The sequence below is a fragment of the Oenanthe melanoleuca genome, chromosome 6 (assembly GCF_029582105.1).
Source record: "Oenanthe melanoleuca isolate GR-GAL-2019-014 chromosome 6, OMel1.0, whole genome shotgun sequence".
NCBI classification, from domain to species: Eukaryota; Metazoa; Chordata; class Aves; order Passeriformes; family Muscicapidae; genus Oenanthe; species Oenanthe melanoleuca.
Window position 1 is genome coordinate 29614532 of NC_079340.1, and position 26200 is coordinate 29640731.

The following is a 26200-nucleotide window of genomic DNA, read 5'->3' on the forward strand; positions in this document are numbered from 1 at the left end:
GTGGGTGGGTGGGTGGGAGAGGCAGCAGAGCTGGGCCAGCTGCTTGCATCATCTGATGCCTACACCATGCAACCTTCAAGCCTCATTTTTCACTCACTGCTTTTGAAGCACTTCATTAGCTAATCAGAGGAACCCTCTGCCTTTGCTCTGCAAGTTTCCTTGTTTTTTGTCTTCTACCTCCTAATTTTTTTTTTTTAATTTTTTTTTACTTGTGCTTTTTGTGTTGAGTCCTTCAGCTGGTAGCTATAGTAACCCCCATGAATGAGTGACTGTAGTACACTTCTCCAGCCCACTGCCCTCAGGAAAGCTGTGCCAGGCTGTCACACACCTGCAGTGGCTTGGCACCCTCTTTTTTAGGGGTTTCTCCAACCAGCAGGGACAGTCTCAGCCTGGGAGCCAGCTCCATCCTGCTCACTATTTGCAGCTGCAGCCCACAGTATATTGTGGCAGAAGGAATGAGTCACTGGCAGAGCAATCTGTTGCATCAGATAATCACAGATTACCTCCATTAACCCAAATCCCTTCTGTAACCTTTTACAATAATGATCCCAAAAGCTGACGCATACAATACTGTTACCATCAGCCTTGGGCTGCCAGTGATTTTTAAAGAGGATGTTTTCTGTGGTTTCAGGGGGGATCTAGCAGGTTGTGCCAGCACAATCCACAGAAAGCAGCTGCTGGTGCCTTGTTGCTGGACAAGATGATGGGGCCAAAGCCAGGCTTTGTAGCTAAGTGAGGGGAAGTCTCCCCTAAAGCCTTTTGCATCAGTCCTGTGCACCCTCTTACAGCTTTTCCCTGGTATCCACATAGATTCTCCTTCCTCCAAGTCAATGCTTGTGCCCACACCTTTTCCCCTCTGCCATTCAGTCACTGCAACTGGCAGATGCTTGTTGTAGCCAGGCATTTCAGGGGGGTTTCACCCCCTCTCCACATTGCCCCTATGGCATGTTTGAAGACTCCTCATATATCTAGGGCTTAATTTATGTTTTATGCACATGTGTGAGAAATTGGTGTGTTATTTGACCAAGGAAGATGGTAATCTGCTTTTGTGGTGAAGAAAAATGTGTCTGATCCTAATCCCAAATAGAAAGTGACCCAGTCTGAGACAAGTTATGATGCTGTACTTTTCTTCCTGCCTGACTCTGTCACAGAAGGGAAATTCCCCTAAAACAATTCAGGCAGTATACCCTATATGCATATACTATATTGTTCCCAGCCTAATTTTCACAATTTTTAACATGGATTTCTGTGTTCTTGTCAGAACATCTCAAACCTTTACCAATTCTACCAGTTTGGTGGAACTAATAAATCACCCAGGCCTAATCACACAGCCTGTCTCAAGCCATTAATTTTTCATGATGTTTACAAAAATTCCTTTCTTCAGTCTTGTTGGTAAATTTATTTAGGTGAGGGTAAAAAAGCAGAATAGAACATAATTCTCAGAGCTTGGCTACAGCCTGCTGATAAGAACACTTGAATTCTCACCTCCCCTCCAGCTGGATCTCCTCCCCACAGTTCAGAAATACTCCTTGTGAGACTCAAATGTCAGGAACACAGAGGCTAAGTTATTTTTTTAGATACTGCAGAACTATTTGCAGGGAAAAGAAGCCCACACAGCTCTTTGACAGGGACAGACAGAACCCACATAGTTTTCTGCTCAGGGCTGGGTTTTTTGCATGTTCTCCCTCTGGAACTGGCATCATATTTTTCAGGAGAGCTGAGCCCCTGTACTTGCCTGTACCAGGGCCAGGTTTCCTTGAAGTCCTCCTGCCTGTCTCGTGCACATTGTGCTGTTGTGCTGCTAAACATCAGAACTGTACCTTACCAGCAAATCAGCAGAGCTTTTTAGGTTTCTAGTCACTTATCTCAGTGTCTAACTAGGATCCAGGAGTCCCTGTAAGGTATTTTGGGTTTAGGGGCCAGCCCTGAGAATGTTTGGGCTGTTTGAGGAGCACAGCTGTATCCAGGAACACTACACATCCTCTTGGGCAGTCTATATGGGCAATTCATGGACTGTACATGGATGATGAGTCCACAGACTCATAAAACATCCTGAATTACAAGGAACCCACAAAGATCATCATCCTAAGCACACACAGGACCACCCCAAGTTGCATTTGCAGGTTTGAGTTTGGAGGAATCAGCTGGTAGCTTGCATGCATGTTGTTAAACAGGGTAATAAATATATAGAACAGGTCATAAGTTTAAAAGCCATTGCTTAAAGAGGAGTTCCTTCCTGGAAAGATGTTATCAAGCCCTATTCAAGCAGGATTTCTGGAGCAGGGATTTGCATTCTTCCTTTGGAAGAATGGGAAGCAGGTCTTACAGTCAGTGTAACCCACAGCTGTGCAAATTAACTCAAGGGAATTGGTAAGAAATGTGGGAATTTAGAGTCACTCACACATTCAGCTATGGGGAGACCACATTCCTTGTTTAATTCTTGTGTACTTCAAAGCATGTGACAGTTGAGAACATTTCTGACAAAAGAACCTTCCTTTCGGAGAATGAAGTTTTGTCAAAAAATTAAAGGGTTTGCAGGAAAGTGTCTGCTTAAAAGAAAAGATGATTTGCTTTTTCTACCTTCCTATTGACAATATAGAAACATCATTTTAACAAAGTAAAGAATATCAATTTACCATACCCATTTTGTGCCAGTGATATCTTAGTGCTCTATTTGATATGTTCTATGATAATGTTTTGACGTTAGGGAACTGAGATGACTCAAATGTTATCATAGGGAAATGGTTTAATGTCTCTACATCAGAATTCTGTAGAACTTTGAAATATGTTCTCAGCTGTAGTTTGGAGGAAAGGTCCATGGAAAGTTTAATATTTTCAGCAGGGCGATAACCTTGAATCTCAACAACTCTGTTCAAAAGTTTGGTTTTCCACAGTAATCATTGATATGGGGATGTTTTGGGGTTTTTTTTTCTGTTATCTACTGATGAAAGAAACTGATGAAGAAAAACTCTCAATAGTCCCCAGACAGTTTCCCAGATATGTTGAATCAGCCAGTACATGGTAGTGCATTCTAAACCAAACAAAAATGCCTGGGTTTGTGCCAATAGCCTTATTTACTTTGAGGTCAAGAAAAGGAAATTGAAATTTTAGGCTCTTCTTAATTTTTCTGTTGTAGATTATAGCTGGCTTTATTTTTGTAATATTTACTGTTTGTTTGTTTTTTAATGGATTGTAAATCTTCCATAGACTTTATATCTTTTGGATTATTTTTGTTTGTGGCATAAAAGCCAACAATCTCCTTTTGTTCATTTATCAACTACAGATAAACACAATGCAGTTAAATACAAGGTATAAAAGAGAGAGACACCATGATAGACAAGCTATAGGTGTTTATGTTGGGGGAAATTAAACTGCATTCAGGGAAATTTGTGTCCAAACAACTCTCTGTTAGCATAGCAGTGAAATGTAAACCCAGTATATGTGAACTGACCCACAAAACCCAAAGAAAACTTGTTCAAATAATCTCAAAGATGCATTAAAAATATTCAGTGGAGAATGTAGGCAGAGTTGTGTGGAGAATGCCACAAAATGGGATGCCTACTTAAGACTAATAGAAAAAATTAAAGGCCTAATTTTTAAGTTTAGTTAAAGGTAGCTTGTGTAAAGACTCCTTTATATTCCTAGGGTAGTAACAAAATGGCCTTGACATATGATAGCAAAACCCTGAGTCTTCAAAGACTAATCCCTTAGCTTTCCCTGTCCCTTCAGGGCAGTGGAGGTTACTAAAGCATATATTAATGTTATTATTAACATTAAAAAAGTGTTGTTAAAGTCATGTTTCAGCCACTTACCAGTATTTGCAGCATTACCTGACCTCATCTTTAAATCATAGGTAGATATTCCTGCAATGTTTATCAACACTGACTTCTGTAAGCCAAGGTTAATAGTACTTTAGATGCCAGTTGTACACAGAATATTTTCCCCTCTGGTCCTCTGGTAATGACTGCAAAGCCAGCCTGACTCTGCTTGTGCTTTTGCTTGTGAAATTCCCATCAATGTGTTTCTGGAGGCTTAAACATGACACACTTCTCCTCATTCCCAAAAAGCAGTGAGGTGTTCTGCACAGTGGTTGTCAGGTATTTGTAGCAGCATTTTGAGCAGATGTGCAGTGGCAGCAGGGGAGATGGGCACAAAACCCTGATCATGGTCTGTGACTCCTGGGAGCTGTGCTCACCAGAAAAGGCTGTGGGAGATAAAGGCAGATTAACATGGATAAGAGGAGCTGTGTAACACAATTCTCTTCTGAGAGCCTGCAGTGGACTTTTTATTATATCTGATAAAAGAGAGCCTCTAGAGACTGGTTTGCAGAGGCAGTGCATGGTGGACACCCCCCTGCTTTTGGAAATCCAGCCCTCATACTGCTGGTGTTTTCCTTGGGCTGACAGGAGGGGATTCATAATGAGGTTACTAATGATGTTGTAAATGCTTGTTTGAAGCACAGGTTAATAGGAGTATCATCTAAGATCTTTTCAGAATAAAACAAGGTTCCTGGGTTTTTTTTCTGCTTTTCTAGAGGAAAGAGGCAGGATAAAGGGCAAAGAGCAAGCAGTCTTTCATTCTTTAAAAACAAGCCAGTTTTATTTGCTAGTACAGCTGAGCGTAGGTGGAACTAATATGAAAGAAGAATAGTGAACCTGGGAGAACTTCCACATGAAACAGGTCTAATAAGGGTGAAACTGTTTGCCGTAGAGTCTGGATGCATTAGACATGAAAAATTCCTAGGGGAAAATGATGGGCTGGTAAGTTTTATTCATGCTGTCTCATTAGGATGAGGGGCTCTAGGAAAACAAGATTGAAATTAGTATTCTTTTCCTTCACAAATACACAGTTAAACTTTGGTATTCACACCCACATGAGACATGAGGGCATTCAACAGTGCAGGGCGTTTACCAGGATCGTAAGAACAGCCTGATTCTAAGGAGCAGAGATGCTAAAAAATGGAGAAGAAATTGTTTGGAAGCCACAAACCTTCTTGTTTTGTTAGCCATATCTAATTTACAGAATATGGAACAAATTTAATGGTTTTCAAATACTTCAGAAACAGCTTTCCAAGATCTTCCTCTGAAGCTGCCTGCAGTCCATCCTGTACTGGCCAGACCTTAATCTAATGTGGCAATTCCATATATAACACTTAGCTTCAAACACCTCCATGGGACAGAGCAGAGAAAGGATGGCAGAGGAAGAGAAGAGATGTAAACATCTTAAGAGTGGGAATAGGACACTAACCATAACTTTTTAGACTTTTAGTATTTTTGGAGTTTGTTTCACTGCTTTCACTGTGTAATCAAGGCCTTGCTCTCTATTGGGAAAGCCTTGGGTGACAGCCCAGGAACTGTTGTGAAGTGGAAGATAGAAGCTGTAGTCATCCTCCAGTGATCTGTGGCTTAACTGGACTGCAGTTAATACAGTTGGATTAAATATTTGGCTGTCTTGGGTTAGCCAGGCCTGGCAGTGTGTGATGTGCTGCTGTCTTATCAACTTGGGCAAGAACAGAGCAGCAGTAGGAAGCCAGATTATCCATCCTTAAAATCCACCTTGGCACAAATGGAATATGCTACAGGCATGGTGCTGGAATAAATTCATCCAACAATGTTTTACTCTGTGTTGTGAATAATCTTCAATCATCTGAGCAGGATGTTGATGCTGTCTTTAGCAGAATTAACAGTTTCAAAGCCTTGGCTTCTTCAGCTTCATCTTCAGCTCTGTCCTCTGTCTCTGATTTCTCATTTAAATTTGGACAAACCACTTAATAATGTGCAGGTGTTTTCCTGTCTCCTCTTGGTGTTAGGAGAGTAAGTATATACTGAATAATGGAGGGGAAAGAATAGTAGGCACTTTAGGCTAAAGGTAGCTCCTGCTGGCAGTTGTTTTACATGTGTGCCTCTGGTTATGTCTCTCTCCTCACAGGCAGAGATCAGAGCTAGATTTGCCATGCAGCATCACAAGATGATGTAAAAAATGCCATGTATTTTTCAGTAGGTAAGATGTAGAGCAATTGCTTTTGTTTCCTGCAGGACTGGTTGACATGTTAGAGAATTAGCTTCAGCCCTCAGTGTGCAAATGCTGAGTGGTTGAGTTCAGGCAAGGAAGCAGGGCTGAGTTTCTGTGCTTTTTTGCTGGCAGCTCACCTTTTGTCGTCAGCAGCAAAGCAAAATTCTGAAGCAGTCAGACTCTCCAACACTGCATGATGGAACTTACATTTAAAGCATTTACATTTGAAACATGGCATATCTGTCAAGTCCTGCCCTGAAGAATGCAAATCCTCCTGTGCAGAATAGACAGTGCAAAGGCAGCAATCAAGGCAACGTGTGAAAAGCTTCCCTCTGCAACCTGCACCGTGACCTATTCAGAGAAACTTCCCCTCTTGGCTTTTAGCTCTGCTAGACAATTTACTGTGTCTCAGCTGTCTCACTGCATTATGTCCTTCAAACCCCCCCAGAATGAACATTTGGAGCCAGCAAACCCTGCTGGCTCCACAAGAAAAGCTGAGAGCGGAAAGGTCAGGTCGATTAGAGCACTTGATCAGAATCTTTAACATAAAGACGTCACAAGCAAAGCAGTAACGCTGCTTCACGCTCACTAAGAGCAAATGATTCATCAGGCAAGGCTGCTTATTTTTGGAGGATAGCCACAAAAGAGAGGAGAGCAGGCTGGCTGCATCGATCCCGGTTTCAACGGGGGACCGCAGAGCCCTTCTCTAGTTTTGATGGAAGTTTAATGTCAGAAATACATCACCCAATGTAAATGCATCGATACATATTTTACATTGAACGGATTTTAAAGATGTTCTGGCCCAGCTTTGCAGAATCATATCACCTGTGCACAAATCTCAGAGCTGTCACTTAGAGCAAAGGGCTATTTTGCAATTTTCTGTGTTGCTTGATGCTGCTAAAGATTCAGCCTTTTTTGGGAGGACTTCTGTAAAGGTGGCTGGAGAAGCAGATGTGCTCTGGAATCTCTAGTGCTTGAGCCTACAGGGTAGACCTTCAGTAGGTGAAGATGTACCAGTGTAGAGCAGATTCAGCCTAAAGGATGGTTTCATCTGGCTGACCCCCAGTGCCTCCTGTGTCCAGAAGTGCTTGGAAATAGTGTTGGAGCAGGCACTGCTGCCCAGCCACCCCTTGAGCAGAGAGCTCCTGCTTGCCCCAAGCAGCATCTCTGTCTGACTCTTGCTAAAGGCAGAGGTGCTGCAGTGGCAGCAGCCAGAAATGAGTGGCACATGGAGGTTTAGGCTGGTATCAGGAAAAAGTTTATCACCCAGAGGGTGGCTGAGCACTGGAACAGGCTCCCCAAGGGAGGGCTCACAGCACCAAACCTGTCTGAGTTCAAAAAACATTTGGACAGCACCCTCAGGCACAGGGGTGTTTCTTGGGGTGTCCTGTGCAGGGCCAGGAGTTGGACTGGATAATCTTGATGGGTCCTTTCCAACTCAGTATATTGTAGGATTCTGTGATTCTAAGATGAATGAACGTGAGGAAAAACACACAAAAGAGAAGAAGAGTTCAGGGAACAATGATTCAGAGAAGGAAATGCAGCCATAGAGAAGGATTGGAAGTGATAAGGAAGCAGGAATTCCTGGTGGAAGGATCATTTTCCCAGAGGAGTATGTGAAGGGAGGGTGCAGGGAGAGAAGTGTAAGTGCAGTGTGGTAGGCACAAGGGCAGGAGCACAAGGGAAAATGCTCCTGGAAGAGAAGGAGAAGAGGAACAAGTTGGGAGTGGCAGCCTGGCATGCAGGAGCTGCTGTGCAGGATTGCAGGAATGGGCTTTTGGGGACATGAAAACCAGTGGGGACCCTTAGGGATGCTAAATCCAACCCCTGTGGCCACTGGCAGCCAGAGCAGAGCCATGTGTGAACAGATGTGCTCCAGAAGTTGGTGAACAGATGATCACAGCCCACAAAATGCTCAGCAGCCCTTTGTAGTTCACCTAAAGCCCCAGCATGCAAGACCAAGAGAGCAAGACAAGCTCTCTGATGCTGTGGGCAGAGGGATGGGGGAGGAAATGACTTCAGAGCAGTGGTTGGGGTGCACTCAAAGGGGGGGTTGAGGCAGAATTCATTACAGACCCTAGGGGTACGTCTGTGTTGCATAATCCTGTGTGGTGGGGAGGCAGTCACAGTCTCTGTGCTCTGCTGCAGTCTGATTCCTGGAAAGGACAGCAGGGCTGTGCTCTGAAAGCACAGACAAGCTGGTTCCTGTGTGGCTAGTGCAGATATCTCAGCTCTACATTGCACACTGTGGAAATACAATCAGTTCCTGTCAATAAAAAATTTTAAATCATTCAAGGCAGGCTCCATGATGACAAAACCATTTGCCATCAAAAGCAAAGGAATAAAAGGTGAAATGCAAAAGAAGCTCTCCTGTGCCAAAGGTGTGATCAGAAATGCCCCCACAGAGAGCAATACTTGTAATTTTTTCTGAGGCTCCAGTTTTCTCTCTGGTGGTCTGTTATCTTTTGAGTCAGTGCTCTCCTAATTTAGCCTGCAATGTCATGCAGGACCCAACACACTCTCAATCTGCAATTGTGACTCTACCAACCCCTCTACAGAATTAACTCAGCTCTGAATTAGTCATTCAGCATGTCAGTGCATGTAAAATAGACTCAAACTAATCAGATTTTGTGTGCAGGGGCTGAATTGCAGTAAATACAGTGACTGGGAGAATCCCAGTCTGCATCTGGGCTTTCATGCCCAGAGGGATCCTCCTCCTCCATTGGCTGCACAAGCAGAACAGAAAGAAGAACCAATAAATTATTTTTTCCTCATGAAGCTATTAATTTTCTCCTACAGCTCTCCTGTGGAAGCAGCAGTGACCAGGGTATAACAGCAGTATAGTGCTATGTTGGCAGGATATGTAATGTGAGGGTGGGAGGGGATGGCAGGAACTGAATTTTGATCTTCAGTTTTCAGCTGTTTTTTGGGGGGTAGAATCAGGGCTTTTCCCAAAACCAGAAGGGGGATATCTGTGTTGAAAAGGTGTGAACTGTGATTTTACAGGATTGTTTGATTTTGTGTGAAGTGGCTGTTGGTTGGGGAGGAGGTGATGCTGGAGGTAGCACTGTCATCTCAACTGGACCTGGTGGGCAGCAAGCTTGGACTCCCAAATTTTAGTGAGCTGACCTTCTGCCAGATGCCACCTCCTTGGTCTGTTTTAGATTCAAACAAGTTGAGATTTGATTTGTATCATAGAATCACAGAATGGTTTGGCTTAGAAGGGACCTTAAAGGTCATCTGGTGGCACCCCCCTGCCACAGGCAGGGATATCTGCTAGACCAGATTGCTCAGATTGCTCAACCTTTCCTTGAACACTTCCAAGGATCTGCTTGTACATCAACCCACAATGTCACAGCTTTAATTATTAATGGTATCCATAAGAACTGTGTCTGGACAGGTAAACTCTAGGTGGAACTATTTCCCCAAACCAATCTAATCCTGATATTCCTCTCTCTGCAGGGGGTGGAGGGAAACGCAAAGGCAAAAGCAAAAAGTGGAAGGAAATCCTGAAATTCCCTCACATTAGCCAGTGTGAAGATCTCCGAAGAACAATAGGTAAGAGCTTTTCCCTTCTTTGGAAGTGCTGCATAAATAAAACATTTATCAGAGCTGGCTCATTAGAATGGCATTAAAGGTGTTTATTACTACAGGGAATCAGTTTACAGGTGGGCATGCCATGCACATTTTCCTCCTATGGTGCTGCCATGCAAACTCAGCATTCTCTGTTCCTAAAAGGGGCTGTGGACCAGGCAGGAGAGACTGGAATGATGCACTTGCAGGGCAGGGCATGGGGCTGGCAGCATCCAGGCCCTTTGTTTTCCAGGCACAGGTTCCAGGACCCAAAGGGGTTTCACAGCTGGACAATAGCTGGCATGTGGGACAGGGGCTTTCACTCTGTCCCTGCCAGTGTGGCTGTAAAAATACTTTCAGAAAGGAATCCCCTCATCACATCCTGCTTCTAATAAGTATCTCCTTATCTGGGAGGAAATGAGGCTTGCTGACTGTAGTTGAATTAGTATTAATTACAGTGTGGATATGATGTTTGAAGCAGCAGCCACTGCTTCTGCCAGGCAGGTTTGCTCAGCAGCACCATCCCCTATTCACAGCCACAACACAGCTTTATGGAGGATTTTTATAGGACATGTAAAAAAATTTTTTAAACTAAATTTGTTTTATTCATGTGGGCCAAATGCTGCAGATTTGACAGGGAGCTTGCAGTGTCCATTTTCAGAGCACTGCATTTCTCCTGCTCATACATGCCAAATTTCAGCATTCTTTTGACTGCTGCCTTGGCAGACAAGGCTAGTAGCTATCTCCTTCTGCATTCTCCCCTGGAAATCCCAGGATTACTGCTCTCACCACAAGAGGTTAACTTCAGCATTTGAGGCTCCTTTTCTTCCCTACACATAAAATCCTGCCACTGGCAAGGAATGAATGAAAGGCAAGAATCTGTAGCAACTGAGATAACGGGCAGAATAATTTGTCTAACTTGGGTGAACTCCTGTCTGAGTGACAGTGCCCTGGCACTATTTACATTAAAAATCCACGGCTTGTTTATGCAGAGAAAATATGTGGAATGTTTGGGAAACTTGTAAAATTTTCTTTCTTCACCTTCTGTTGTAGAGCTAAAAAGAGATAAAGAAAAGAGGGGAGGCAGGAGAATAGAGTGTAGGATTTCCCCAGCTGACAAACATATAAAGCCTGACCAATTTCTGAAGGTACAGAAACTGCTGGAAGCAAATATGACTTAATATATTGTAATTTATAAAGGGAATTCTCTTCTGTCAGCCTTGATTTCCAAAGGGGAAAATGGCTCCACATAAAATGCTCTCTCTTTACAAAGGTATACTATCTTAAAATGAGTATTCTTAAAAAAATTAAGTCTGCCAATTATTTCTGTTTCTGAAGTGCTTTTCTGGCTTTTGTGTGTGTGTGTGAGCTTCACCCTAATGTAATTTGGTTTGCATTTTTTTGGTGAATGACTTGGTGTTGTAACCAGGCAAGAGCCATTGTGGGATCTCTGGGTGGGTTTGGTTTCAGTCACTGCAGTGAATACCTGGTAACTGGGGATTTTAGCAACTGCCTTTTCTACAGTGGGAAATAAGATCCAAATCCTGGTTCTGTAACTCTGATTTTTGTTGAGTTGAGCTGGATGTGATTACACAAGGAATAGGGCTCTGCTCAGCCTGAATAATGTTCTCTGTCCTTGCTGGCTCTACCATTCTCAGTACATCTCTGAAGCTGAAACATCCCAGACAAACAGTTGTCCAAACTTCTCATACAGGACACACCTTGGGTGGATGGTCTATGGCATTAAGTTATTTTCCTGTGTGTGCTCAGGATGGATCCACTGCAGATCCCTTGCACTGGGCTCAGTGCTCCCTGGACACCCAGGAACAAACTCTGGTCACTGCAGGTCTTTTCCTGCCTCTGCTGAGGAGGAACAATTTCCATGGCTTTAACCCTTCTTCATTTGTTAGTTTCTGCAAGTCCTTTAAAAGGATCTCAGGATTTCATAGTGTCTCCACAGGTACAGGAATGCACTGAAACATCTCTGCTGCTCTGGGACTTGCAGGGGATTCAATGTCTTGGGGTGTCTGCACATCAGCCCCTATCCTAACAATTCCTTACCCTTCTTGTCAGTGCTGATAAAGAAATAGAGAGGCCAGAAAGGCTTTTTCCTCCAAGGCCAGGTTGGATGAGGCTTTTAGTGGAAAGTCTTTTAGAGGGATCAGAACTATGATCTTTCCAGCCTTCCAAGCCAAACCATGGATCTAAACTTTATACAAGGAAAAGGCTGCAGCCTAATTGAATTTGTTCAGAGATCAGGACAAAGACAAGCAGGTTCTGATCATCACAGACCTCTTTGCTGCCTGTCCTCCTCCCAGCATTTTCTGTCAGACAGAGTCTTGCCACTTAAAAAAAAATAAAATCACAGCTAGTCATAGAGGGTTGGATGAGCTGATGCACTAGGCTGTTGAGGTTTTGTTGTATTCCTGTCTTCTGGATGCATCCCAAGAGCCTCTGGGGAAAGGCTGGAGGCAGGAATGGGATGGACTTTTTGATTTAGAGCAGTCATGGGCTGCACAGCTTAGTTTAATGCAGCCATGAGCAATAGATGGAAAATGCTGCTGTTGAAACTGTGGCAGTACAGCCTACATGTGTGTGTAGGTGCCCACATTTTGGTGTAAAAACGTGTGTGCTGTTGCACCCCGCTAAGATGCACTGAAAAGAGTCTGTGTCTTAAAAAAATAGTGTAGTGTGAAAAGAAATCTGTGAAAAACAGGAAGGCTGAAATAAACCAAGGGTCTGCGACCTGTGTTGACACAATTATGAGTCAGTTCATACCTTTTGGTTACCTCTGTGTTTACAGGAGACTCTGTGTTTGACTATCCATCATCTGGTGTCTCACTGAAAGACTTGCTTAGTAAAGCCCTTTTTTTCCCCTCCTTCTTCTGCACAGAAATAAAAATCAAAACACCTGAGAGAAACACTGCTTTTTGATAAATAAACAAACACTGGAAATATCTTTATTAAAAGTGCCATTTAGCCAAGGAGCTATTTTTTTGGACTGGACTTAAAAGCAATTTCTTTTCTCCTTTCTTTTTTGTCCAAAGTACGCAACACCTTTTGCAGGGAAATTCAGTGGCTTTCATTGTGTGCTAATTAAATAAGCAAGGGAAGCAGGGATGCTGCACTTTACTGGGCTCTGAGAGAGGCTTGTATACTATGAATGGCTAATGCATGTTTCCATTTGCAGCCCTCTTCCTGGCTGTATTTAATTGTATTAAAACAGCCAGCCTTTTCCAGGTTGGAAGATTTCCACATTGGCACCAGAGGCCCAGTCAATCAATAAAAACTGATGTTTGAGGCATCGTTACCATGACTCATGTGATGGATGCTGCTGTAGATGGGGTTCTGCTATCTTTAAAACTCACAGATGACAGCTTAGCAAAAGAGAGATGTTTCAAGGGAAGAGAAAAAACCAGCAAGGAACAGCTTTAAAAGTTCCTGCATTTGACTCGACATGAAGAGATGCCACAAGTTGGAGATATCCACTGGTTTAAAGGTCATCAGTAATAAAAATATAAAGTAAGAAAAAGTTTAATTTGAAAGCCCAGAATGTCTTTTTGATGAGAAAAGATTCTGGGTGTCTGTAAATATTTCTGAATGACGCAGAAGATTCTGTTGGTTAAAAGTGTGGAATTTTTATTTATTTTGCTCAGACCCATTCTGTGCTTTTTTCTTGCATAAAAAAACTGCCTGGGTGAAAGAGTTGATTATTCTGATCTTTGGCAAATTTTCATTCGTAACTGTCCAAATGCTATATAATAAATCAAGACTTTTTTACCCCATAGATTGAACCTTGTGGGGAAACTGCCACAGAATGTGCCTGTGTTTGTTGCATAGATTGATTTTGCTGCATTATTGCAGAAAACTTTTAACTCCTTTGGTAAAGCAGTTTCTGGTTGTGCATGATGCTCAGGTAGAAGAGAACGCTGAGGATTTCTTGTGTTAAATATTTTTATTCAGTGAGATTTCACAGTCAGAAAGATCAGCCCCATTAATACTAATTTGGCCATTCTTGGTTAAAAAAAAACCTAAAAATTCTTCCTTTGCCATTTAACTTCTTACATGGCATTTGCATCCCATGTACCCAGGGTAAAAGTAGCTTGAGCTTCCAATTCTGGCACATTCTTTTCAGTGTTGTTAAAAATACACTTCTGTGTGAGAAACACTTTGTAGAGCTGGTGAACAGAGTAAGTGGGACAAAACTGAAGGCACAGAGTTCACATGCTCACGTTTTACAAAAGCTGGCTCTTTTCTCCCCCCCACCACTCTCTTGGTTATTGTACTTTTTCAGACATGATCAAGACCCTCACCTACATGATTTTTTTCCAGCCTGGAGGCACAGTTGGCAGTGCAGGCTCTGCAATGAGATTCAGATGCTTTGAGTATTTGTGGAGCATCCAGGAAATGCTTTGCAGCCTGCACTGAGCTCCATCCTGTGGCAGAAAACCTCCTGCTGTACCCGTTGTTCAAAGGTAGCTTGGACCTCCCTGCTGTGCTGCACATCTTCCATGAATTCCCACCAGCCATTCTTGGGTTTCTTGACTCCAGAGGTTTTCCAGCACTGCAGAGAGAGACTCATGGGTGAGGGGTCTTGCAAAAGCAAAGTGTGAGTGTCCAGGCTTGCTCAGGAGGAAGCTGTGGCATTGGATACTGCTGGGAACCAGGGAAGCAGGTTGGATTTCTCACTCTGCTCAAGAAAAACACAAGAGAATAGAATTATAACAATGAATAAAACCTGCAGGGTTCGTGAGCTACCTGACCAGGGGTGTCACCTCCCTTGCACCAATCAAATAATTTCTACCCTTGCTGCCACAAACTGCTATATATAAGTGTAGTGTTTCTTTAAATAAAGGCTCCTTTCTGCTTTTCCATTGCATGAAGAAGTTTGTTGCTATATTCTTTTCCAAATGCAACAAAGCAGTCCCTGAGAGACTGAGGGACAGCATGTCAGTGTCCATTGTGGGGTAACTGTGTGGCACCCTGCCCCTCTTCACTGGAAGGGCATCACCCCTGGGGCTGTATCCCCTCAGGGGATGGAGGTGGAGGCAAGGAAACACACTCCATGTGCACATCCCAGAGCCTGAGGCCACGGGCTGGTGTCACATAGAGAGCCCTGGAACTGGGAAAGAGAAGGCATCAAAGCCCAGTCTGATCAAAAACACAAAGAAGCAGCCAAATTTCTCTCCACCAAATTCTTCACCTCTGATGTTTACAGTGATTAAAAAGCGTGGTTGGGAAATGTAATCCTGAAGCCAGCAAATAGATCAAAGGAAGGAATTGCAGCTTGCCTTCCACTGTAAATAACCAAGCTCAGCTGGTTATAACTTCTGTGATTGTCTTGTAGTATTGGTCTGAATCCTACACCTAAGGCTAGTCTCATGTTTTTGGCTAAAACTAGAGTTTAAGCTTTTGAGAAATATTTTTTTTGGTAGAAGGTGTTAGCTTTCATTGGAAAAAAAACCTTACATTTTTAATTGGGAATAGTTTTCCAACAAGCAGCCAGGATTCCATGGCATAAAATAAGTGCAAGGGGAACCATCTCTTTTCTTTCCAAATGTGTAGGAATCAGGGTAGCTGAGTTGGGAAGATGCTGGTGGGGATTGTGTGTATACAGCCAGAGCTGAGTACCCAGCATAGAGCTCTGCTTCTGGGAGAAACTGGGTTTTTGGGAAACCTGGTGAAATAGAACTAGTGGAGTAGGAAATGCTGTCTAGTAAAAATATTTAAATAAATAAATAAGACAACATACTGTGTTGTTGTTATACTGTTAATTGAAATATATTTCTAGAGAAATTAATATCATTTAAGGCCCAAGCTGGTAAACATTCAAAAAGAATTTTTTAACCACACAGGGCATCCCTGTAAATTCAGCTGATGCCAGGTTGGGAGGGTTTTAACAATCAGGATCATGCCCTGTATGAAAAGCAGTTTTCCCACACTGGTGCCCTTAGATACCTGCAACATAAGACATATTTCAGTCACTATCAGCAGCAACAAAGGGATATCTTGCTGTTGTTCTCCCATCACCCAAGTGGCAGCCCCTCACCTGGGTGTTTGTTCACAGCCAGGTGCTCAGGGAGGGAGTGGGGCTCTGCATCACCCCTGGGCACCTGAGGGCTTGTTGTGGGTGATCCCATGGATGCTGGAGTGGTGCCTAACAGAAGATCTCCTGGGGTGAGTTATCCTCCATGGTGGGTGTCTGCAGGGCCAGTACAGAAAGAGCAGAGAGAAGAACCCAAGAAGGACCAAAAACAAAGTTGGAACGACTCCTGAAAGCTGTGGATAGGATTTATTGCTCTGGAAAAAGTTATGCAGAGTTTTTTGGATTACATTATTGCTGAAAAACACCTCAAACTGATTCATTTCTAGAGGAGAAAGAAAGCCCTTCCCCTTGACCATGCCCAGTCCATACACTTCCCTTCCCCTCACTTTCTTTTTACCTTTTTCTGCAGTAGACATCACTTTCTCCTCTCTTCCTTGAGCCAAAAAGTCCCTGTTGCTCCTTCAAAGCACAGCTTATGCAATCTTTCCAGCACAGACCTTCCTGCAGAGTTACCCTGTAGTTTCTTGGACTTGACATGCTGTCCCATATCGTGAATACATCTAAATTAAATTAGATACTCTTCAGGGGCAGGAACTGGCCACATGATAGAAACAGTTCCAGCACATGAAATGATACGGCTGACGTCAAAACCATATTGTTTGTTTACAAACCCACAGTTGGTTCAGTTCCTTTCTTTAAAATCCTTCAGATTCAACTGTCATTCCATCATAAACATAGGTTTCTAGTGCTCAAATGTGGACAAACACAGCAATGTTTGGTGCCCTTGCAAGATTAGCTGTATCCAGTTTATAGCTATGGGTGGAATTGAGAAGGGTTGGGTTTTTTTTTTCCCCCTTGTAATTTTTTTTTAATGCCATCACAGAAAGTATGTGAAAAACAAGCTGTTTTATGCATCTAGTGAGACTCAAGACTAACACTGGGAGAACAGGCTCCTTGCAGGCTGCTTGTGTTTGACAGCTTCCAGGACGGGAAGGGGACGCAGGGGAAATGAGTTGAAATGATCTCAGTCCACGTTCTATTTACAGAATTTATTTCACAAGGCTTAATCCATTAAGTATTACCTTGGCAGGGGCAACCCAGAAAGAAAGCAAGAAAGACATTGCTATTCTCCATAAAGAACAGGCAGCAAATCCAAAAAGTGAGCCCCCACCAGTCATCCTTCAATAGAAAACCTCCTGAGGAACAAATATTATCACTAAACTTCTGTATTTGTGGTTTGTGGCAAAGACTGTATTAGCCTTTGCAAGCTGAGAGGGAAAAAAATGCCATGACTTGCACACTTTGAATTACTTTCCAATGTTATTACAGGGACATGCAGGAAGGGAATTAGAAGAGAATATATCCTTTTACAAGATCCATTTCATCTCTTGCTGAAAATAGAAGTAGATATTGTGAGCTGCAGGGATTTTCATTATCTCATTAGGTAATATGAGTCATTAAGTCTAATTAATACTTATGCAGTGATTTGTAAAATGCTATAGAAGTGCTCACGGGTCCTGTTAAATAGTAGTACTTGGTTGTTAAGGAAATTTATTTTAAAACCAATTCAGCATTTGCTGGGTGCAGGAATGAAAGGTAGGGCTGCATTTGTGGTAAAACCTTGCTCTAATCCCTGCAGGACTCTCTTGTAGCTTTGCTCCTGGTAGTGATGGGAAGGTGGTAGCAGGACAAAGCTTGGCTGGCTCTGCTCAGCTCTGCTGGAGCCAGAGAGAAAGTTTCCCTTAAACTGTGCAGGAGCCCTCTTATAATGGAAGGAGGAAACTGCAGGGAGGGAAAAGGGAGAGAAAAGATCTACCAGACCTACTTTATAGGGTTGCTGTGAAGTGAGCAGCCTGAAATCCTCACCTTTGGGGATACACCCAGGCTTTCAGGGAGGGATGGGATTAGCCACAGTTAATGCTTCTTGAGGAAAAGAACTCATTTGGAGTAGCTGGTAGAGGAAATGTTATTTTGACTTGGCTTATCCTGGTTACTACAGACACCTCTAGGATTGTGGCTGGGCTTTGTTTTAGGGTTTTCTGGGAACAGTCATGCACCAGGGAAAGTCCCTTAGTGGAAATACAGCCTGTTGTTGGCCTTGTGCTCATGCTTCCAGCTTTCAAGGAAAAGAGAGGCTGAGTGCTTCTAAGATAATCCACACCTATCTTTTAATTCTGATTTCAAGACAGCATGAGGAAATTCACATGTGGAATGTTACAAGCCTGATTTTTCAGTGGTTTGGCTGAGTCCCTGAAGTCATTGAGTGATTCCATTTATTTTTCAGGTAATCACTCTGTGCTGCTTTGAAAACACTTGGAGGTGATAATTTGAAATATTTCTCTGTGCTCTGTAGGTCAGAAATCAGGGCATGGCCATGAATTCTGCTAAATATTGCTTTTAAAATAGAATCTCCACTCGGCAGGATCAAAGCAGAAGCTCTGAGGCCATTTCTGAACAGAGCCCCTGCTTGTGCCAATACTGTTATTTACTTATTAATCACATTTTTCCCGTGCTAAACTGATGCCAGGGAATTCTAAGGCAAGTAAAATAAAATATTCTCTGCTCTAAACTGCTGTCCCTTAGCTGAACTAATGGAAAAGATTACTGAAAGTCCAATTTAGGGAAAGGAAACAAAATTAGAGTACTATAATGCAAACTATAAGAAAGTCCCTCACGTTTGGGCAGGATTGTAGACTGATACTTGATTTTGTTGAAGAACCCCCTGTTGTCCCAGCATTGGTAAAGCCAGTGAAAAATTGTTCAAATGGTCTGAACTCTTATAATCCTTAAAAATATATTATGGACCGAGACATTTAAGTTACAATCAATTTAGTATATTAAGAAAAATGTGAAGGATTTTACATTTCCAGAAGAATTATTAATTTCAAAAGATGGGGAGCCTCTGTAATATTAAATGATGCACAAAAATATGATATTTGGAGATGGTCACATCCTGCCAGATTTCACCACCCTCCAGCCCTGCACCAGCTTTATATTTGTACAGTGGCACTTTGAAGGTCTCTCCACGTCAAACTGATTTTCTGAGCTCTTTCTTGGACAAGTTAGGTCAGTGTTGACAGATTGGTAAAGGCTGTTCTCATGAGCAACAGGACCTGGCTCAACTACATACAAGTATTTGCAGTGTTGAAACAGCTCTCTATAAGTAAGTGCTTTCAGGCTTTCATAACTCCTGGTACAAAATATTTTTGGCATTTGTAAACATGGCTTATGGAGAAACACGGTTTTGAGCACAGGAAGAATTTGGTGTAAGTCACTTCAGAACTATTCTGATCAGTCCAAACAAACAACATTCAGCACTTGAGCACCGGGTTTGTCACGTTTGACCTTTTGGTGTGGGTATAGTTTGTTTCATGAGCAGTGACTTCAGCACACTGAGCTTCAAGAGTGGTCTAAAAAGAAAGTAGGGACCTCCTCAGAGGTACAATACTGACTCTATAATGCAAAAGAGAGGAACACGTGGTGGGAATGTGCTGAATAACAGGGAGTATTTGATTTAATGTAGCTAAGTATGACATGTTTATGCTGATCAGCTCTCCAAAGCCAGCTGGCAGCCCTGCCACTTCCAGCAAGATCCATTTCAGATTTCCTTTTCAGATCTCTTCAGCTGAACCTGCTAAGCCTGACCATGAGTAACCAGGTGGGAAATCTTTGGAAAAGACCTCTGTGCTGGTGACAGGGTGGGGTTAATATGGGAGGGAACAAAACTATCCTTGGGGAGGGAACAACAGCACTGTTGGCTCCTGGAGGCTTCTGTGTGCCCAGGTTTGTGCCCAAGAAGGATGGAGAACAGAGGACAGGAGAGTGGGTGAGCTGGGGTAAAAGCTGTAAACAAGGATACATCCTCTTTGTATTATCAGTGGGAGTATTCCCAATTGTTCTGCTTGTGGGAGGAGAAGAGCCAGCATGAAAAGAGCAGCTGTTAAGCAGCCCCACTGCTGGCAGTGGACCTCATGACTGTCCTTAGCTCCATGGAGGCTTTCTTCCTCCAAGGTAGAAACTCTTTCCTTCTAAGGCTGCTTTCATCCCTGCCCAGGAGACTGTGGGTGTCCATGGGGCACCATAACCTCATTATCTTCTATGGAAAAAAAAACCCAACCAACTTCTAAAAATATTGTCTATGTCAGTATTGTCTATGCCAGTGTGACTATGAATCAGTGGTCAGAGCTGCAAGGGAGAATTACAGCCTTTTCTCCCTCTTCTTTGCCATGCACAGCCCCAAGTCCTATGACTGGGACTAATGTCTTTTTTAGACTCTACATCAAAGCCTCCTCAGGGGGCAGGGGCCTTTCTTATGAGTTAAAAATCAGCTTCTTTAGGTGAGATCTTGAGGAGTGAAAGGAGGCAATGAGAAGTTTCAAACTCTGCAGAGTTGCTGCCAGCTCAAAGGTCACACAAGGCTGTGGTTACTCCCACTGTGCTCTGCAAAGGGCTCTGAGCACCAGCACAGGCTGGGATTGCAGCAGGGCCAGCACAGACACAGGGAACACACGGATCCACCCTGCAGCCACGAGCTTTTCGCAAGTTTTCTGGCACTCACTGGCCTCTGTTCCAAATCCTAAAGGAGCTCTGATGGAGACCTGCCATCCCCTTTCAAAAAAAAAAGGGATAGGAGTTTGTTCCCAGTAGCACCATTGAACTAAGTGGAAAGTAACCATCACCCACACCCAATTCCTAGTAGGGCACCTACAGACTGACATCTACAGAGTGCTCTTTAGTGCTCACTAACTCTTAGCATAGGTAGGATATTCCTTTATTTTCTCCTTGTTCATATCATATGAGAAAGCTTGTCCTTCTCCATCCCCAAGGACAGATTATATTTTTTTTCCTAAACCCCCATGTTCATTGTGGGGGGTTGGACTAGATGACCTTTAAAGATCCCTTCCAACCCAAACTGTTCTATGATTCTGTGATTTTAGCCTTCTGTCTCACTCGTTGCTGGAGGTTGATGATGCTAAATCACATCTCCCCAAAAGCCTTTATTCTTTGTGTAAATTAGCTGATAGCTTCCTTCTACTGATGCAAGTCAAAACAATGCTTTAGCTGGCAGAATTATGTGGAATTCTGCCTCATCTGTTTTTTGCCTCCCATCAACAAACTCGTATTTCCCTAACAAGTCCTCAGATCTGGCAGTTTTCCAGGGTTTCCCTTTTTGGTAGGCAGCAATAAGGAAGGGAATCTCATCTTGCTGCCAGCTCACCCACTTACAGCATGCATTGGGAAGGGATCAGAAAGCCTTTCCTTTGACTGCCTCAGAGAGGGAAGGCACTGGGAGTTCAGCTGGAGCTCTGCCTGTGAGATGTGGGTCATCAAGATGAATTAGAGAGCAAACACACCCCTTTGCTTTTCTTCCTGCCTTTTTTCCCCCCTTCATTTAAGCAAATTTAGGTCCTGGTGATGCATAGACAGCCCTTGAGAGGGAGATACTGTGTGTATCTCCCAGGCAGGTGCAGTCTGCCTTCCCTGTCTGTGCTGTGGTGCAGGGTGGAGGTCCAATGGCAAGAGAAGGAACATTCCAGTGACCATGACTGCTGGCCTTGGCCAGCTCTGCCAGCCTGGTGCCAGCTGTGGTGGTGGGTTTTGCATAGCTGTGGGTTTGATACCAGGCTAGCTTGCCAGCTGGCAGCATGAGCTGGGTGACTTTCAACTCCACAAATGCCATGCCAGCATCTGTCTCTCATCCTACAGCATTTTAAATAATGCATGTTTCCAGCTGTCTTCCTTCCCAATTCCAGTTTGCTGGTTTTGTGCATTGCTCTGGGATGCATTTCCAGGCTCTGCAGTTGGCATGCAGGGCAAAGCTGATCAGGGGGCTGCAGGATTTGATGTGAACTGTCTGTGCCCTCACCCTCCAGCACGGATCAGAAGAAATCCTCAGCTGTGAGGAGCCCTACAGCTTGTGGAATGCGTTAATTAAACAAGAATCTCTGGGAGAGGTAAAGTGGTCGAGGTCCTCTGCAGATAACTTGGCAGCTCCCTAAAACAGTATTCATGGCTTCAAGTCTCTCAGGGAGAAAAAAACCCACTTTATAAAAGGTTTTTTAAAGCCTTGCTTTCCAGTAGGAATGTATTTGAAGAACACAGTGAAGGCTGTGGAATCATGCTGCTTCCAAGCAGAGGGAAGATTGAATTCCAGTGCTTTGTTTGGGGTAAATTGCTGACCTTTGTTTTCAGCATTAAAGCCATCTGAAGAAAACCATTCCTAGCATGCAAGGAGTTGCTTTTGCTGGATTCTTTCCTGCATACAATGTAATAGTTTAATATGAATTTATCAGGAAACAAGGAAAATTGAAAGTATAATTTATTTTGAATGGCATGATGTAAGAGGTGATTTCTTTTAAGGAGCAAGAAGGCAGAGGGATCAGAACTGAATATTTTAAGTAGGCTCTTGGAACAGTCCCCATGAAATAGACTTCCCCATCCCTCCCTCCCTTCCTCTTCTTAGGACCATAAGTTCTATGTTTCCTGCTTTTTCTCTTTTTTTACTTATAGACTATAAGCCTTAATCAGAACAATTTTACTTATCAGGTTGTAAAAGTCCTTTCTTTCCTGTCCCAGAAAGTCAATAAGTGTTTGCTTCTTCAGCTCAGTAACAGTTCCCCATTCTGCTTTCTGGGCAGATTTACTCAATATCTCTGCAATTTCTACCTACTGAGCCAATGTCTCTAGGCACAAACTCTTCCTGACGAAGCCTTTTCTACAGCAGCCTTACAATCCCCCAAACTTTTCCTCCCCTTCAGAGCCTGGGAAAGCACATGGACCCTATAGATGGCCTGGGGGGGGGTCATGAAATCCAGTCTGTGAGAGCTGAAGTGGGGAAGCACATTCCAGAGGAGACAAAACTTGCACCAGGAGTGTTTGCAGGGCTCCAGCCTGCACTGCTGAGCCCATCTCGAGCTCTCCAAGGGGCTGGAGTGGCATGGCCTGGGCACAGGGACAGCAGATGTCTGGTGTTTAGGCTCTTGTGGTGTGGTGTTTTCCACTCCAGCTGGAGCTCAGCTAATGACAGCCATGGGAACCCTGTGCAGTGCAGGAACCCAGCAGGAAAAATCCATTGCAAAGTCCTGCTGCTCCCTGCCATCTGCAAGGGGAGAGGCAGAGGCACTGCAGAGGGGTCCGTAGTCACATGTCAAGCCCACGGTTCCCTCATCAGCCATAAGGAGAAAAGCACTTGGCAAATCCAACCCAGCCCTGAACCTGTTCTGAGTGACAGAACAGCCTCCTTCAATCTGGCTTCTCATAAGTGCTGACTTTTTCATTGTGTTTTAGTAAATCAATTTTATTGCTCACCTCAGGCTTGAAAGCTCCAGTTAATTCCTCTGAATCCTGTTGGATTGGCCTGGCACTCAGCTGCCCAAGAGAGTATCCAGTGATACCCAGATGTGATGTCCTGTCAGAGCTCTGCATGAGAAATAAAGCTAGGGATGGTGTGGATTTCCCATGGAAGTCCTTGGGGTCAGAGAATCAGGGCTTGGCATTGCTCTGCAGCTCCTGTTGCTGAAGGGGACAGTAATAAATACATACATAAAAACAATAAATAAATACAGCCATGTGCTGTAATAAATAAAGCTGACCTATCTGAGAGAACTGCTGTGGGCAAATAGTTATCAGTGGCCTGGAGGAAGTTATCAGTCAGCACAAGGAATGTGGACTCTGGGTTGTATTCAGCCCTGGAATCAAACAGATCAGGGTTAAGGAGTCTGAGAACGACACAGCTGTGGCCATGGTAAAAGATTGTGCTCTAATTCAAGTAAAGGGAAAAGTGAATTCAAAAACTAATGTCTCAGGCAGTATGAGATGAGTAGGAAAACATTATTGCCACCATAAAAACCCATCAAGAAAAGGCAAGATCAAAAGGAGAAGAGCAAAACCAGCACCACAACAGGAGTTCTGGTTTTGGGCTGGTGGAAATTCTTGTTTTCTTTTGACTGAGTTAACAGAAGCTCTTTGCCCAGGGCCCTTGCCAAGCAGCCCATGAATTACAGGTGTGATTGCACATGGTTAGTGCAGTGGGCATGGGAGCAGCACAGCCTTGTGAAGAAGCAGCAGGAGCCACTAATATTTCTGAGAGGCTTCCCCCAACCTGAAGAGGAACGTGCCAGGGTGTTTCATGCTGTTGCCCATTGCAGCTGGCATAGCTTAGCAGGCATTTTTTATTTCAAAGTGTACATGCACTGTCATTTCATGGTGTTGATCTATGCCACTTTAAAATAGAATGCTTAGAAATTGGATCGTGCTTGGACCTCCTGGTCTCTAATTTGCAGCAAGTGAAATTTATGCCCCTATTAATTTTAGAGAAAGGTTGTTTTAAGGCACTGTCTCAGGCATTTATTCTTATTATTAATGACCTACTGTAGCTCTTTGGAACCTCTGCTCTTACCCAGGACTCAACAGCCAGCTACTCATGGACTTGTGGGATCCAGAAATGAAGTCAACATAGCTGGACTGATGTAGAGCTGTGAGATATGATGTGAATCCAGACACAAATAAAAAGTGGTCACTGCCTTAACTGTGGGCAGTAACAGAGTTTGTTAATCAGTGATTTCTTACCTTCCCTATATTTTTTTTTTTTTTTTTTTTTTTTTTTGTTGAACCCAAAGATATTCTGACTGAAATGTGAATACCCACATGGAAATTTTAAAGCTCTGGCCTTGCTTACTGGGTTTTTCAAAGCCATTGGACTCCTCTGAATACATCCTGAAAGACGTGGTCTGTTCCAGGTGTTTTCAGTTATTTAATCAGAAAATTATGTGAAGGCTGGAATGAAGAATACAGGAAAACCTGATAAAAAACTTAGGAAGATAACAAATTAAAATGTTGTCTCACAAGAATGCTGAATTGGGTGGAAAAAAAAAGAGAAGCAGACCATTTCTATTAAATTAATGATCTGATTTGGAGGACTCCCCAGTACAACAGTTCCCATTGAAATCAAGGGGTGCTGTGTGAATTCCTGGACTATCTTGCAACATTTGTAAGACTTTTCACAATGATGGATGAAGAGGGGAATTATCTGAATAATGTGCTACAGTACTTGCAGTGAGGCTGTGCCAAGGGCAGCACCAGGTGACAGGATGGATGAAATCAGACTGGTCAACACAGACACCTAAGGCAAAGGGAGCGTTGTCTTGGGTCTGTTCAGTGGAAATGCCATTTGTGAGACACAAGCAGATTATTCCACACTAGAGCCAGGTCTGGCCACTCTCACTGATCTAATTAGTCTCAATTGATGAGAGTAACCAAAACCAGTTTTCTTAATTGTGCTGGAAATTTTGCATCTTCCTTCTGTCGCATTTTTCCTGCCAATATTTGCACAAGCCCTTGTCTTTGAACAGTGTAGATTGGTTCTGGGGGAAGTGAGGCAAGTCAGTCATGCTCACCATGTTGACTGTGTGATTCAAAAGTGGTTTGGCCACTCCTAAAAAATGAAGAAAGAAAATTCTCCTGGTCCTTGGCAGAGGATAAGGTGACAACTTTCCAAACACCCTGATTTCCTTTCGCTTGAAGTCTGACATCCAAAAAATGGTGAGGCTGTCGTCACATTTTTGAGTGAGTTCATTTGAGAGCACAGTGATCAGTCAAGGGAAGCTGGCTAGCAGGACAGGGTGGAAGAGAGACCTCTTGCAGATGGTTGGTTGGTTTTTTCCCCAGGGGACTTAGCTGGGACACTCCAAGACAAAAGACATTGCTGTCATCCCAGCAAATGCTCTCCAAATGCTCCACCACATTTGGCAGTTGCAGACTCAACTCTTGATGTTGCCCAGGACTATAAATTCTGGTCTGTGTAATTTGTTGTGAGAGGGATTATCAGAGGAGATCTTTTACTTTAGCTTTTCTCTGCTCTGCTTGGACACTGCAGCCTATATGGAATTTCTTATTTAGAGTAGGATGTTAAATGTAGTGTCCTGGCTAAGTTCCAGCCTGGCTGTTTATATTCTGCTCAATTAAATGCCATTGCTGGATCATTATGTGAAAGCAAACTGTGGTGCTTGCCCTTTGCCAGTAATGTATATACCCTTAAGACCTGATTTATGGAGAGGCACATCAACCCTCCTCTGAGGATCACAAAGTCACGATTCACATCAATAATCATAGTGTGCACTAGACCAGACCTTGTGGATTTTTTTCTTGTTTTTTTCTTTGTAACCTCAAGGTTTATTTTCTTGCTCTTGCAGTGTTGTTGCTTTTCCTACAGTGTAAGTGTCCCTGAGTTATCACATGATGTATCTCCAGTGTGCTGCTGTGCCACAGGTCCACGCAGTGGGGGAAGGATAAAAAGCCAAATCTTTTAAATCAGGGTGGTTTCTCAAATGCATATTTCTTCAAGAGGCTTGTTTAGTCTGTTTCTGTTTTGCCAGGATGTGTGTTTTTAGGAGTCTCCTCCTTTCCCTGTTTAAGTCATGATTCTCTTTTGCTACATCAATAGTAGTGGTTGAACCTGAGAAGACTTGGAAGGTGTCTCTGACAGGCATCCAAAAGCAATGAATATTTATTTGTATTCTCTAAACCTTTCCACTCATCAGGGTAGGACTGCCCTGTTTTTCTGGGTTTATT

The 26200-nt window shown here is 43.3% G+C and overlaps 1 protein-coding gene across 1 annotated transcript in view; it reads left to right on the top strand.

Annotated features, from left to right (window-relative positions):
• GRK5 (G protein-coupled receptor kinase 5) overlaps nt 1-26200 on the top strand; it is a 151797-nt gene that overhangs the window by 52132 nt on the left and 73465 nt on the right. Inside the window, exon 2 of the mRNA XM_056494651.1 lies at nt 9475-9570. Coding sequence (XP_056350626.1) covers nt 9475-9570 — 96 coding nt within the window. The remainder of the gene's footprint in view (nt 1-9474; nt 9571-26200) is intronic.